The sequence below is a fragment of the Polypterus senegalus genome, chromosome 11, assembly GCF_016835505.1.
Source record: "Polypterus senegalus isolate Bchr_013 chromosome 11, ASM1683550v1, whole genome shotgun sequence".
NCBI lineage: Eukaryota > Metazoa > Chordata > Cladistia > Polypteriformes > Polypteridae > Polypterus > Polypterus senegalus.
The window spans coordinates 42,255,132-42,271,225 of record NC_053164.1 but is presented as its reverse complement, the minus strand read 5'-3'; the positions used below and the strand labels follow the sequence as shown (position 1 = coordinate 42,271,225).

General features: G+C 42.1%; 1 protein-coding gene and 1 long non-coding RNA gene across 2 annotated transcripts in view; one reads left to right on the top strand and one right to left on the bottom strand.

Moving 5' to 3' along the window:
* Nucleotides 1-2,711: 2,711 nt before the first annotated feature.
* On the bottom strand, nucleotides 2,712-13,124 carry LOC120538885. The gene is made up of 4 exons (XR_005635530.1): nucleotides 12,789-13,124; nucleotides 11,359-11,525; nucleotides 8,255-8,434; nucleotides 2,712-3,697 (listed from the first exon to the last, which is right to left on the bottom strand). It is a non-coding gene; the product is annotated as an uncharacterized LOC120538885 (long non-coding RNA).
* The window catches only part of arhgap25 (Rho GTPase activating protein 25), a 76,859-nt gene continuing 69,185 nt past the window's right edge, over nucleotides 8,421-16,094 (top strand). The window contains exons 1-2 of the mRNA XM_039768465.1: nucleotides 8,421-8,601; nucleotides 13,363-13,562. Of these exons, the coding sequence (XP_039624399.1) occupies nucleotides 8,541-8,601; nucleotides 13,363-13,562 (261 nt within the window). The 5' untranslated portion in view covers nucleotides 8,421-8,540. The remainder of the gene's footprint in view (nucleotides 8,602-13,362; nucleotides 13,563-16,094) is intronic.

The window sequence follows — 16,094 nt, the reverse complement described above, 5'->3', positions numbered from 1 at the left end:
TTTTATCAAGATCACTATCCTAAGACAAATGATTTATAATTGAAAAATGACCAAATATTACCAGTTCAAATGAAATCTGAAATTACCAATGTAATTAACACATACCATCAATAAACTGTAATTGTTACGCCTTCTGTCGCTCCCTGAAAGTTTCTGGCAAATTCTTCATGTGATGAAACCGTAAGCAGCTGTAACTGGCCAGCAGGTGACACTAAAGATCACAGCTTGAGATCTCGCTCAGTATTTTAAACTTGCAGTTTAAGGCTGTCACAATTTACATTAGGTTCTTTTCTCCTATTTGTCAGCATTTTTTACTCATTTCAGTTTACATTTTTAAAAGGTTTCTCTTCACATTTTACTTTTGTTTAATAAGATTTGTCATTTAAAATTACATCTACATTATCTACCTAAGCTCTTTGTCTCTCCCTCTGTAAGTTTATGGATCAAAGCTGATATTTCAGGTTTTGTTTATTCTAAGCCGATTTAAGATGATATTTGAGTGGTAAAATATTTTTTTATATGAACCAGAAAAGGAAAGGTCATTTTCAAGCCAATCTTTAGTATACAAGTTTAATTGCACTTTTTGGTGTTGTCTGGTTATCGTGGACTTATTTGTTTTTTGAGCATTTAGGCTGACTTCACTTTGCAAACTACTCACTTGCGCTTAAGCTAGCGTTTGGCTTGTTTGCCTTGATTAAAATACACAACATCCAAACTGTTTTGCAAACCAACATTGTTTGTCACTGTCTTTTATTAAATGTTTGTGTGAGTTGAAACTGTTACATTAGAAATTTCATAGCTTTCAAAGCAGCGAAGGACAATTATTTGAAAGGAAGTGTTTTCAGTTGTCTACTTTATTTTCTATTGGAGACACTAATGTCACTATCTTCATAACAATTCACACAATTGAAGAACAGTGTCTTATTTTTCATAAATGTTTTCAAACAAATTAAATAATTCATGCAAGTAAGAATTCACTGTACTTTGTACAGGTGACAGTTATGACACTGTAAACCAACGTCTTAATAAAGTATCTATCTATCTATCTATCTGAACAATCCTCACATTTCTTTGTATTTTTTTAAGCACAAAGGAAAAAAACAATTACCTTTTCATTTTATTTATTTGTTGTATTTTTATAGTATACTTTAACACAGTATTAAATTAAATTATATAATGAATGACATCTAATGAAACTAAAAGTTGGATTTTTTTCACAAACTGTACAATCTCAAACTGTTCAGTGTCAATCATAAAACTATACTTTTGACAATTTTGCGTATCAGATGTTGGACTCACCTTTTTCTGGCACTTCACAACTTTGATCGGTTTTGGCCATTGCCTAACTTGCTGGCACCGTGTATTCCCACTTTTTACTTTAGGATTTCAATTGTCTTAATATTGTGGCCCTCCTTTCTGCCACATCTTAAATATTCCATCCATGCATTATTAATTCAAACTTTTTCATACTGTAAAATTGTTCAGAAAATACAATTTTATTCTGTTAGCAAAAATTAACTTAAATGATTTTAATAAGGTATACTTACATGTCCATTCTGTAAAAAAACAATCTGACATCCTAATGAAAAAAGAAACACATTTATGCTTCTTAATATATGACATTAAACAATTAAAACATTTACGACCTGCATTGTTATAGTTCTGCGTGATAATGACCAAAGCCTGCATTTTTATAGATTTAAAAAACTTGGAATTGCACAATTTTGAGATTTAAGTAGAAGATAACATTCCTTATTGACAGAATTTAATTCAGGATACAGTAGTTATGAGAAGAGTTCATTTTTAACAGTTACAATTAGATTGCTACTAACCTAGATAAAGATATCTTGTAAATAAGGAACATTAACTTTTACATGTTAGTTTTCTTCAGGGTGCTGCCAGACTGGCACCCTCAGTGTGCTGGCTAATGAAGCATCTAATAAACCGTATTGTCTTGATCCCAAGACATTTTTTGTCATCATTTATATTTTTACAATTTAACTACAGAAGTGTGGACGTATAGAGAGTTTTTCCATTGTTCTGCCAACGTTTTGTATCTGAAAGTGTATTCAGAAAATGGCTGATTGGACCATCAGTTAAAATAATTATGAGATGTACATACTAACATTTAACTTTAACAGCTTCTAAAACAGTAAGATTTTATTTATCAATCATTAATTTTTGGAAAAATATACTACTGCTAAGAGCTGGTCTTCCTGCAAAATTAGGCTTAATCAAGTTTAATTAGAAAAAATAAAATAAAGTTTGTGCTTATGATCTTAATTGGTAGTTTTTAAATTGGAGCACGTGTAGCCATTGCAGTCATTTCAAGTCAGTATCAGTCAGCACACAAGTTATTGACTGTTGGCAGCTGGCTGAAAGTCCACCATCAGTTAAGGAATTGTTTGTCGTAAAGCCAGTGTCAGCTTTCGCTTTGATTAAGACAAACATTGTGGACATTAAATGATATGCCAAAGTGTTTTTAACAATTAGTTCTGCAGTGCCATTTGTCTAAGTCTACCAGAGCTCACTAGGCTTTGTAGCTTTGACTGTGTTTCAAGGGTGCAGTGTAGCTCTATGACCACCATAACAGAAGCACAAGAAAGCCCCCAAGCCCCTGTAGATGACCTGTGATGGTCATCAAGTGCGGTGTTGGATACGTTTGTGTTCGGCCTGATAATCTGTCGTAGCGACCGCCCCCTCCAGAGCCGTTTGTTTTTTTTTTGTTTTTTTTTACCTCATTACCTTTACGTTTACCTTCACTGCTATGATACATCCTGCGGGTGTATTATGAATGTGTATTTTTTATGATTTCCAGCTCCTTGGTACACTGTGTATAGTCAAGCCCAATATAGGAGGTAAGTGCACTGAATCTCTTAAAAGAGTCCAACCTCTGCCAGGATATCCATGTCAATAAGTCAGCCTACCCACGGTTTACTTTATGGGTTAAGTTGTGTGCTGAACATTTTTTATTTAAGGTAAAATCAAATCACATCACATGGTGGATGTTTATGGTTTTATGTGTTTTCTTTTTTGTCTTTTGTTAAGTGTACAGGGGACTGTCTTAATTTTTTTGTTCTCTTTGTTGGTGGATGAGTGTTTAATGGTTTGGTGTCACTCGCCCATTGTCTTTGTGCTTTTTTTTATTTATTAAATATCTGTATTCTGCAATTATACAAATATGTTGATTATATTTATATTTTGTCTGCTATAAATATTGAAAAAGTAAACCTAAGATCCAAAAGACTTTGAGTGCTTTGTATTTTATCTCTCATACTTACTTTGACAGTACCTTGTATGAAATGTTGAAAAGCAGTTAAGCAAAAAAAATGCACCAGCAACCTCCACAGTCGTGAGCTGCTTCAAAGCTGCACAACGCAAAACTGCACATGGCCACCTGCTGGTAACTGCATTTAATTGCTGATTTCTTGGCTAGCTTTTAAAGTCGTCAGTTCAGCTTACACTGTCCAAATAGCTGAACTCCTCCTTTGTATACACAGCACGAGGACATGGGGAGTTGTTGTAGGCTTCACTCAGCACTTTTGCTTCTTTGTGTTGATAAGTTCACCAACCCTTTAATTTCTGGAATTGATTGCTGGTCGAGAACTGAGAAGATTGAGATTCCTGGGATTTCAGAGTTGGCTTTGTTCACACAGGCACTCCACCTGGCAATTCCCTCGTACTCTCCTGATGTAGCCTGCAAAGATGAAGGAGGTTATAGATGTGGCATGTGGCACATTGCAGTTGGCATCAGCAGGACTTATGACAAGAGCCCACAATACTTAGTAAAAGCTTACACATTTAAAAAAAAAAAAAAACAGTTCAGGTTTTTAATTTGCCTAAGTTGACTCCATATGGGTCTCCCCTTGGGGTTTGGTCTTTTTTCCTTTCCTTTTTCTCTGTTTTTCTTTTTGAGTTTTGTTGTGATTGTTTTGTTTTAATCATCATAGTTCCTTCTGTTAGTTTAACTACTTTTCCTGCGTGTTTTCATTCAAGTGGGCAGTGCCACCCCTCAGGTGCTGTAATGTAATGAGGACTGTCCAACCTGGTGCACTGGTGTTGGTTTTGCACTTTGTGCTGCTCTGCTCCTTTATGTGCTTTTGTAAGTTCTGACAGCTCTTAGATTTTTTTTTTTGGCCCTCATTATTTTGTCAGGCACTTTGGGATTTTTTTTTTCTTTGTTTATGTAGTGACTTTAAATTCTTTAATTGATTTCTTTGTATCTTGAATTTTGCAGTAATTGAATTCTTGTCTTTAAAGTTTGAATGTGATAGTTTTATGTATGTTTTTTGTGTATTTTTGAGTTTTTGGACCCAACATCATCTTTCCATTGTTTGTTTAGTATTTTGTTTTTACTCTGCTAAGATCATTTATAACTTGTGTCTTTTTTATTATCTTTGCAATGCTTTTTGGAAGCTTCCACATGACCTCATTTGTCACACAAATGGCAGAGTAGAGACAATGCTATAAATAAGCGATGGTTTTCAATATAATCTATCCCCATGGTAGATAAGACTGTGTCTATTCTGTCTTTAGCTCATATTTCAGGTAGCCCCTCAGCGTAGTTTCATGAGAAGAGAGTTTTTAGAGAGACAGACCAGAAAACAAGGAGCAGAATTGACACTTGGGAGTGGAGCCACTCTGGCAGCAAACACAAAACAAACATGAGAATGCAGCTGCTAGGAAAATCGTTTTAGAAAAGATCCACAAACTTGGAATAGGGAATGGCTGCCAGGAGTGACCTTTTAACTCTTAACATGTAATTGATGCCCAACATTGTAACCCCTGTGACCATGCCCCCTGGAAACCAAGACCTGCATCATTACAATGGGATCACAAGATGGTGGCTTCTATAAAACAAGCAAAACATTGGGAATCCCACAAAATGTCTAATATCAAAATAATCCTCACAATCAAAAACCCCAAAATAGCCATCTAAAATTCCAAATAAAAAGGGGACGACAAACTAAACAAACTTGTAACGCTAGTGCTAGGTTGACTTTTGGTTTCCTGACATTTGATTTTCGATTTCTCCCCCCAGCTTCAGTTTGCTTGGTTTATTTTTTGACCTCTTGGTTTTATAACACCTTGTTTCTTGTCTCCAACTACGCCTTGTTTTCTTTACCTTCTCCTGATCTTTAGCCACACTCTGTAACCTTCGGACTATTTGCTTGTCCTTAACTTTAGAATTTTTAATGTTTTGAGTGTTTTAAATTCTTGTTTCTTTCTTTGAATTTTGTCGTTTGTTTATTTAGTGTACTGTTTCCCTCCCCATTGCTAAGAGCAGCTTGGGTTCCTGCTGGAGGAGGTGTGGTGAAGCCAGCAGGGGGTGCTCTGTGTGTGGATCCCAATGACACTGTGCTGTAAAAATGGTGCTGTAAAAATGGTGCTGTATTTCAGAATGAGATGTAAACCTGAGATCCTGACTCTCTGCAGTCATAAAAGATCCCTGAGCATCCTTCAAAATAGAGTAGGGTGTAGCTTAATGTACTGGCTGAATTGCCCACCACAGTATAGTCATTCTGGCCCCCTAATTGTCTCTCTTTTACCATAATCTCCTAGTATCTGATGTGTGGTGACTGTACTGGTGCAACAATGGCTGCTGTCACATCATCCAGGTGGGTGCTACTTCAACCGCCACCACTGTTCATGTAAAACACTTTGAGGATGTTATAGACATGCAATTACTTAATTAATGGTGGTTTGTAACTCCTCCCCACAGGTGTGGTTACCATGTTAGTTAAACAAGCATTGTGTGTCTTCACTCATTGCTTCTAATTCTGGCTAACATGGATAGAAGAAGACGTCAGTGATGGCTTGTTTGCTCCATTCCAGTAATGTAAAAAAACTCGCCTTGCTGGTGTCTCAAGTTGGATGGTGTATATTTAGATGTTGCTAAGAAACTTGAGGAAAGGACCTCATCAGCTTTGTTGAAACTTCAACAAGCAGTACAAATCACTACAAATTATCTTGAACTGTGTAGGATTCGCATTCAGATGACTACAGCACTTGAATGGACTAAGAAGCCAGGAAAAGAGGAACCATCTTTCATGACCTAGTGCAGCGGTTCTCAAACTTTTGTATATTGCGCCCCCCTTTTCTACCTGGAATAATTCTGCGCCCCCTGCATAATATAAGATAGATGAGAATAACCCATGATACAACTAACAAAAGGTATGATACTCGTGCGTTGTCACGGTATCCTAGCATTTTTACTTCCATAAGATTTGCATGTGTTTGGCTGACTTCGATGAAATATTTGCAATTTATTTTTTTTTAAGTGCTTTATAGTAATTCTAATCCCAAAAACAAAGAATAAATTATTCTTATTTTATTATTTTTTTGTGTAAAGAGACGATTAAATATGTTTTAATTTTTAAAAATCACATAAACGAGGACACTGATGAAGTCAATGTGCGCGAGACGAACGTCTTTTCATCCGACAAATACTATACCACTGTTAGTTGTATCATGAAAATAACCCAATCCGCAGTAAATTATTTATTTATTCAATTTGGCAATATTGGCTACGCTGCCAATGTGGTGCAGTCGTACCTCATTATCACCTGATCTGCTGTTACCTAAATGTTCGCAACAGATACCGATACGTCTCGAACTTTTGGATTGAAAATACGCGACTATAAAAACAGCAGCAGTGGCGCCGCTCACCATAGAAACAAACTTTAAATAGAAAAGAAGCTCAGAGTGTCGTATCTCGAATATCAAACTAAACCTGGATAGGCTGAGTACTTTAAAGCAGGCACATACAGTATTAGTCATTACATCTATGCCTTAGAAATGTTTTATTTTAATTTTAGTTATAATCATTGTGATTATATGCTTGCAAATTTAAATTTGAAATAAAAATGTAAACAATTAATTTTGATGTCTTGTTAATTTATTCGATGTTCCCTTTGTACAGCTTTAGCGCGCCCCACAGTTTGAGAACCCCTGACCTAGTGAGTGCTTGGGTGGTGCACACTGAAACAAACGCAGAGGCCTGAGTGATTGGTTACAACTGTCATGGCTGCTTTGAAACTCTCATGATAACGCGTGGTGCAAGTTCTAGTCACTTTCACCCACTTCTTAATGATTCTGAGTTATCCCCCTCACTCCATTAGAAGTCACCAATCTATAAAGGGTGTGACAGGCAAGACCCAGAAGATTATCCTATGCCGTAAATCCCCTAGTCACCAGCTTTGAACACAGCTAAGCTTTTTCGAGAGTTCTTCATTATTTTATGAAGAACTTTTTATGGCTTTTCTGGTGACTATAATCCATATGTGTTGGTGTTTTGAACTTCCTTATATTAATGGTGTGTGGCACAGTGGTAGCACTGCTGCATCACAACTTGGAGACCAGGGTTTGCATCTCAGGTTCTCCCCACATCCTCCTGGGTTTCCTCCCACAGTCCAAAGACATGCTGGTCAGGTGATGCTAAATTGGCCCCGTGTGTGTGTGTGTGTGTGTGTGTGTGTGTGTGTGTGTGTGTGTGTGTGTGTGTATTCACCCTGTAATGAACTGGTGCTCTGTCCAGTGATTGTCCTCGTCTTGCTCCTGATGACTGCTGGGATAGCCTGTATCTTTCTTGCAATTCTGCCATGGATAAGCAGGTTATGTAAATGTTTGAATGTATTATTGGTAGACTTGCCTGCGTCTTTAATTTGATATTCTTTAAGTCTATAACCTAACGGGAATCACTTAGCCTTTACTTATGCATTTCCAGTGGTGGCCTGCTGAGGACACCCAAGAAGTTTCATCCTACTTGCTTCACTGATCAATGCACTGATTGGCCCAGTGGTGTGCCAGTAGGCGCCTGGAGCCCCATGGTGGATCTCCAGAAGTGCTGCTCTTTGCCTTTCCTCCTGTGTTCGTTGAGATTTTCCTCCCCTATTTAGTGTGGCTTGGTGGAGTGTCCACTAAATCTTATATGTGTGTGTGTGCCCTGTACCCAACTGGCATTCACATTTCTCAGGTAGATGCAGATGTTAAAGATGTTTGGTTAAGTCTCAGTAGGAGTGGGAATGGGGGATTGGGCCTGTGAATAACTCTGTGCGGCCCTGGGGTCCTGGTAATTACAGAAAACCCCACAGATGAGGACAGAATGGCCACCAGGAGGCATCGTTTTCTTTTCTTTAGGATGGAAAATGTGAATTGAGAACAGCCCCTTGCTGTAACCAGTATCTTTGTGTAGAGTTGATGTACAGGATGTGAGTTTCTCTTGTTACTTCTCTCCATCTGCTCTGTCACTCACTTCCTTGTCATACGAGATGTGGGTGCAGCAGGACGTCTACGGACGCAGGCTGCAGCATCCTCCATCCACCGAGCCTCTTTGCAGCAGAACTGCACCTTCATGCTTCACTCAGGATGGTCTGGGTTGGTTTCTGTGAAGGGGTGGGGGCACACAGGAAGGCGGAAGTAATCGACTGTTTGCCTGAAAGACAGAAGAAGTGATAACGTTAAGAGAGGAAGGAGGAGGAGAGCAGGGGCTGACAGACCAACGGAGGGACTGCCGGGTGGATATCGGCCACTGGGGAGAGATGTCTCTGAAGCTTCCTCGCAACTGGGATTTCAACCTGCGACCTGATGCCAATAAAATCGGTAAAAGCCCTTCGTTTTATGTGTTCCTCTTGGGTATCTCTTTTTTTTTTTTTTTGTTTGCCTGTCTTCCTGCTACGAGGTGAGTGTGTGAGTGACAGAGCAGAGCGTGCGGCTCTGTGTGGCTGATAAGGGCACTTCCTCTTTCTGCTACCCATAATATTGCTTCACTTTCACAACTGGTGGAAACACATCAGGGTCCAAACTGCAATATGCTGACCTCATCTCTGCCAATTGCTGGAAATGAGGTTGCCAAGTTAAGGTGTGCCACCAGTTGATGGAGTGCAGGAATTCAGCTGTGTGTCCCCAAAGCCTGGGAGCTATGCCATTTGGGCACTTGTCCAGTCCATCTGATCCACTCCCCATCAAATGTAGTGAGCTTCAAGCTAAAGTGAACATCCCAAGTTCATTTGTCCTCGTGTAAATTGTGTGAGTACAGACACGTGTCTCCAAAAGCTTAGACATGAGCCTTCATCTAATAGGCCTGTGTGACACAGCTCGCTTTGGCATGCGGTGGGGCTTTTTACTTGTGTCAATCCCCTCTGGGCCACCAACTCCCTAGATGTCATCTTGGTACTTTGCTGTTAGCTTGTGAGGCAGCCTGGTGGCACAGTGGTTAGCACAGCTATCTGGCATGTCACTGGCGGTGTGGAGTTTGCAGGTGCACATCCCAAATACGTTCAGGTCATCGGAGACTCTAAATTAGGGAGGGGTGTTTGTGCTGTGAACACCGGATGCTGCCAACCTCAGCCCCACATCTGCCCGTAACACAGAAAGAGGATTTTTAACATTTTGCCTTTTAACGTTGGGGAATTTATGCTGACTTCTGAGTGTCAGTGATATGTAGAGACGGGCTTGTGCTCTCCAATCACATCTATAAATATAAATGAACAGCCGTGAGAACCTAATGGGCACATCTGACAGACAGAATGCAGTCTTGTTCATTAAAATATTTGAACAAATCTTCATGCATCCATCCATCTTGGACTGTGGAGAGCAAGAAGTGTCAGGTGCAAAGTCGGAACCATCCCTGGATGGGTTACCAGTGTACTGTGGTGGACACACATGGCCAGTCAACTGAACCTAACCATGTGAGCAGGAGAAGAATGTGCAAAGTCTGTAGTAGAACTGACCCCAGATCCCAAGTGCTGGGAAGCAGCAGTGCTGTTCCGAAGCAGCAGTGCTGTTCCAAATCGACCTCGGGGTTAGTTAATGTCCACGAGGAGCAAAAACCAAATTTGAAGAACATTCAGCTCAAAAACAGGGAGCCTCATTAAGCAACAACTTAACGAGACTCTTGGATGGGCATGGACACCATCCTGGGTTATTTCCTGCCTTGTTCTCCCTGGTCCAACTGCCCCATCACCAGCTACATTAAGGCGGTGTGAGACGTTATGTTGTTGTCAACAAGAGGCAGAGTTTAGCCTCTGATCAGGAGACTGGGGGCAAGTAGAAGGTGTAAGCAGTGCTGCCCTCTACAGGGCATCTGTTGGCCCTTGTGAAGCAGGCGATTGAGATCACGGTGCCAGTCACGCATTTGGAGTTACGCTCTCTTACTAACTGAATGGTTAAAATGGAAAGTTACCATTCATTACATCTCTGCAGGAGTCTATTATGGGATGGCCTACATGTGGAGGGAGAGGAGCCACTTATTAACTAAACAGTAATAAAATAAGGTTCCTCTTTTGTCATTGCACCCTTATATTGTGCTCATCTCTCTCTTGTCCTCATTTGTCCCCCATCTTGGTGTCTTTTCTTGTTAGTTCTGATGTCCCACTCGTCTCCCCGTCTGTCTCACTCTGGTCACTGCACTCTTGTTTTCTGCTCATTTTTTTGGTTATCCCACTCCAAAATGCGGCCCCCAGCTCATCATTTTTCCTGTCTTAGTTATCCTCCTCATTTCTGTCTCACTCCTTTCCTTTCGTCCCTTGTCGTCTATCATGACACTCACCTCTCTTCCCTCTCATGTTTCACTTATGTTTATCTGCCTGGCTCCCATCTTCTTTAAGCTCATCGTCACTCCTGCCTTCTTTTTATGTTGTGTCCTTACCCATCTCTCTTCGGTCACTACTACTCTGTGTCTCACTTTTGTCTCTCAGCTCCTTCTTCTTGTACCTTGGTGTCTCATTTACATTCCTGCCTGTCTCGCCATCTCAGTAGTCCGTTCACCTGTCTCGCTCATAAGTTTTCCTCACTCACTACCATCCTTTGCTTCATGTTTTGTCTTCGTCTGTCACCCTCTTTTTCTTTTGCCTTTCTCTCTGTCTTCTGTCTTTTTGGTCTACCTTCATGTGGTTCTCACTGTTGTTCTTGCCCATTTCTGTTTTTCACTTGTCCTTCTTCAGTCCAGTCAGAATTTCCATGTATCCCGCCCTCAGCTTTATGGGTCTCCTACCAGATCTGTGTATTATTTTTTCTATGTTCCCTCTAATTATTCCCTAATTTGTTATTTCTTTGGTCTCTTGTCTCCTATCTATCAATTTTGTCTTAACATGTCCTCCTTAGGTCTGTCTGGATTCCTGTCCTGCCTCCCACTCTTCTCCATTGTCTCCCACCAGCCTCACTTGTCTCTGCTCTTCTCTCTGTCTAAGTTTTCTCTCTTTTTTTTTTTTTCCATCACCGCAGTCCACCTTCTAATCCTCATTTGTTGTCCCTTTGGTCCTCTCTCCTTCCTTCTTCTGGTCTCTGATTTCTCACACCTGTCCTTTGTGTCCCCCAGCCCACTCAAAAAAATCACAGCTGGATTCCAGCAGACCTCACCCTCACTTGTAACTTGAGTTTCAGTTCTTCTTGCTGTGCTGGCAGGTTCTCACAGCTCAGTTTTTTCACAGAAGTCCTTATTCTGAGTGGTGGCTTCCGCTTGCAGATGGTGCCGCTTCCTGTTTTGCGCTGGGTGGTGCTCCATCCGTTGAGCTGATCGCCCTGATCTGACACGAGACACACAGACACAGAGAAAGAGAGAGAGAGAGAGAGAGAGAGATGTTGGCTGAAGCGCCACCTAGTGGTCTGTTGTAGATTTTTTTTTAACATTTACAATGCACTTTTCCAAATTTCTGGTTCACGATGAACGCAATGCAAGTTTATGAGGACTCCCTAAAGCAACAAACCAGTCAAAATGGTCCAGGAGTCTAGTAAATAAAATGGAAGAGAGCTACAGGCCAACCTAGAATATGAATGTGTAAACCCTGCACTCTGACATGCCTCTAGGGTTCAAAGTGCCAATCACCATGCCAGTTTGAAAGTGTTAGCAAGATACCACCATGGAGAGCCATGAGAGGACCTGTTTTACCAGACATGCCAGACCAAGTCACATATTTTAACATGTACTTTGACATTGTAAAAGTACCCAACCAAACCCGGCAGTGGTTAGTATGTGCCAACCCAGCACAAAGTCCTCTCACCATGCATCTTGCCAGTCTGGGTCATGGTGAGGCATTGGGGGTTGCACTTCTCCTGTGTGTTTCCTGATAGCTTGATTGGACCAGACTTAACCCAGCATGCCTTTCACCAGGTAACTTTTCGGTCTGACTGTGCCAATTCTATTGCAGCACCTCTCACTTTACATCTTGCCAAACTGTCTTATGACAGTGCCAACCCCAATGCCTCACATCTCATGTGTGTTTCCTGACAGCTTGAATGGACTAGGCTTAACCCAGCATACCTGTCGCCACATATTTTCTCAATCTGACAGTGGCAAAGCTAATGCAGCACCTCACAGAGTGTTTCTTGCTAGTCAAGAGTTTTCTTGGTCCAACTTCCAATTAATACATTGTGTCAGTGTGAAAAGTCTACCAATGTGCCTTGCCAGTTTAACTTTGCTTGTCATGGTACCAACCCGATCCTAGACCACCTCTCAATAATTGTGGACTGCGAGTCTTTGCTAAAATGTAATACAGAATACTGTATATTTCACCAGTCTAATGAAGTGCCACTCAGTGTGGTGTATCTTGCCAGTTAACACTGCCAGCCTCAATGCCTCACCCCTCAGTTATGTGTCCTGCCAGTCTGTGCTACAGATGCCCAATGACAGACACAATGCCTTGTTAAGCCCAAATCCTAACAGAGTACAGCTCTCATTGTGCATGCCACTCACTAGTTAACACAGTGCCAACCCCAATCCGGCACTTGTCTCTTAGTAGTTTGACTTTGCCTGTGAGCTCTCATGCATTTATGTAGGCTGTCAGCCTTACCTTTACCTAGGTGGCTTGCCAGTTGAAGGGTGCCATCCTTACAAAGCTGAGTGCCCTCTTACTTTTCTCTCCTACGTCTGGGAGAAGCTGAACTTTGCCCCTGGCTCCTGCCTTGCGGGCGAGTCTGTGCTTTGCGCTGGTGGCGTGTCTGGGCCGGTCACTCTGCACAGGTCTCAGCCTGCCCATCTGCTAACAATTCATCACTCCCTGTGCTTCCCTGGCTGTTCCCTCCTATGAAACAATCGCCACTCAAAGCGGAGTGTTTGCTCAACAGGAAGCTGCTTGGGTCACAAAGTGCAGGCCCCGCTTCCCTCTCGGCGCTCTCTACTCAAATGGCAGGCTGAGGCTCACATTAGCCTCTATTCTTCTTCTTTTTTTTTTTTTTTTAGGCCTTTTGTTGTTCTTTTAGCACCTCCGGCCCTTGGCTCTGATTTTAATTAATGGATTGCTTGTTTTGTCAGGCTACTCACAGGAACGTGTTTTGGATTTTACTGATAATCGCTTTTTTCTTCATTTCCTTCTTCCATCTCTTCTGCCATTAAACTGGCCGTGCTTTTGCCTTTTCTGGTGGCAGCGCGCTCCAAGAGCATGATGCCGGCGGAGTCATCCTCTGGGCTGGGTCACCCAGGGTCAGCCAGTCACTTGGAGAGGCCAATGAAGACTGGCTGGCTAAAAAAGCAGAGATCAATCGTCAAGAACTGGCAGATGAAGTTCTTCGTCCTGAGAGGCAGCATTCTGTACTACTACAAGGATGACAAGGACACCGCCATTCAGGTGAGTGGGGTCACAAAAGGTGACAAGGGCTGGGACGTACAGGTGAGTGGGACATCGAGACTTGACAAGGACTGTACAGATGAGATAAAGCAGAGCCACAAAACCATGACGAGGTCTGAGACAAACCAGTAAGGCAGAAAAAGCATGACAAGGACTGAGCCACAGGGGTAAAACCGGACAAGAGATCAGATAAAGGACCGAGACGAACCAGTAAGCCAGGAAAAGCATTACAAAAACTGCACTGATGAGGCACAGCGTGAGGTCACAAAAAGGTGTCAATGACTGTGACAAACAGGTCAGCCAGAACACAGGGTCACTGAAAGACAAGAACTAAAAATTAAAGGTGAGGCAAAGTATGGAGTTACAAAAAGGTGACAAGGGCTGTGACGTAATGGTGAGCGGGCACACTGGGCAATAAAAAAATGACGTGAGGAGCAGAATTAACAAAAAAAAAAAAAAAGAGAAGTGAAACAGAAAGACAAGACAGAGTGTAATAATAAAAACAGGACAAGGACACCAAAACATAAATGAGCCACCATCTGAAATGCCATGTGGGATCACAAAGAATGGCAATTATAGAAACAGTAAGGTAAGTCAGAGCAGGGGGGGTTCATGAAAACATGATAAACGATTGAGTCACATAGGATAAGCAAGTGTTTGGGTCGCAAAAAGATGCCAAGGACTGAAACCAAGAGGGTGGAGGATGACATTTGGAGTCCTTGCTAGCAGACTGTACATTATTTACACTGTGTACATACATTTTCAATAAACCCCGTGACACAAAATTAGGGGAACCAGGATCTTATTTGCCTGAAAAACTCGCATGAAATAATTAAAATGTCTCCAAAACCTGTGAGGGAACAGATTATTGGTCCATAACTGAGATGCACATGGGGGGGGGTCTTTTAAACTTGGTAAAGCCCCTGTAGTTGGCAATACAAGTAACTATGCATCAAAGCATGGAGTCCCATGGCATATAAAAGTAAGCGCTCAGCAGCTGCTCCTCCGGAGGAGAGATGGTCCAGGGGGTGTGTGTAGCTGACGTCCTAGAAGAAGCCCTCTAGCTCTGTACACCACGTGTCATGTGTACTCCTTGGTATCTGTTTCATGACCTTTTTCTGCTTTCTCCAATACTTGGGTTAGACTGTGCTAGAGCAGTGTATAGTGTGCTAGATTTGTTAGTAGAAGTGGGCATTACAAGAAGAAGAAATTGCACATGAGAAAATATGTGAGGCTGGCTAGACAAGTTGAACACATCGGCCCCATCAGACTTGATCAGCTCTCTGACTGGCCAGTGAACGTGTGCCATCGAGACATGCTAGCGTGAGTCCTAATTCCTCTAAGTGGTACGATGTGGTCCTGTCCAGCTAACACCGTTTATCGGGATTCCAATCCAGAGGTGACACTGGCAGTGAGTGGAGTGATCAACATACATGCAGTCATTCTTATGGAAATCTGCTCAGTCATAGGATCACGGGTGACATTCCTGGCAGCGCTGGGTACAAAGCAGGAGCAAACCCTGGATGGGGCACCACTGAGTAACTCGTATGCAAAAATGCAGTGTGTTTTCATTAAAGTTGGACCATTTCTGCTGGGTTGCAGCTACTTTACTTCACGTAGACTGACTAAATAAGTGCTTCGTAATGTAAGGATTATTTGACAGCGATGTTATAAGGGGGCAGCATGGTGGCGCAGTGGTAGCACTGCTGCTTCGCAGTTAGGAGACCTGGGTTCGCTTCCCGGGTCCTCCCTGCGTGAAGTTTGCATGTTCTCCCCGTGTCTGCGGGGGTTTCTGGTTTCCTCCCACAGTCCAAAGACATACAGGTTAGGTGCATTGGCAATCCTGAATTGTCCCTAGAGTGTGCTTGGTGTGTGTGTGTGTGTGTGTGTGTGCCCTGCGGTGGGTTGGTGCCCTGCCCGGGGATTTGCTCCAGCCGACCCCCATGACCCTGTGTTAGGATATAGCAGGTTGGATAATGGATGGATGGATGTTATAAGGTTTTAAAATGCCTATTGTAAAAAATCTAATAAATATAACATCTATTTAATATACTTGTTTGCATTCTGAACAAACTCATATTATTAAAGACACAACGTACTGTAATTAAATGCATATTCGTTCTTTCTTTTTCAGTTATTCACTGTGTGGCCACCAGGGGGCACATGTGCTCCCCAAACCTGTGCCAGACAGATGTGGGCAGCACAACACACACCTTTTACTTGCAAAGGGAAATCCTTCCCAAGTAGCGTTTCCCAAGAAAGCGCAGTTTACAAAAGCAAATAAAGCTGCAGGCAGCACTTTGCTTCTTCCTCTCTCTGTCTCCTCCGCCTCCCGGGCGTCGTCCTCTCCTTCCCGACTCTGGCTCCCTGAATGAAGTTAGATGATGCCGCCCCCGGGAGCAGTTCAGGTGGCCCATCAGCATAATTCAGAAGTATTCCCAGATGTGGTGGAAGCCCAATGTAGTAGAGCTCTGTCACTCCTGCAGCACCCCCTGGTGCCACCCCCTAAACCCAACAGGGTTTGCCAACTCC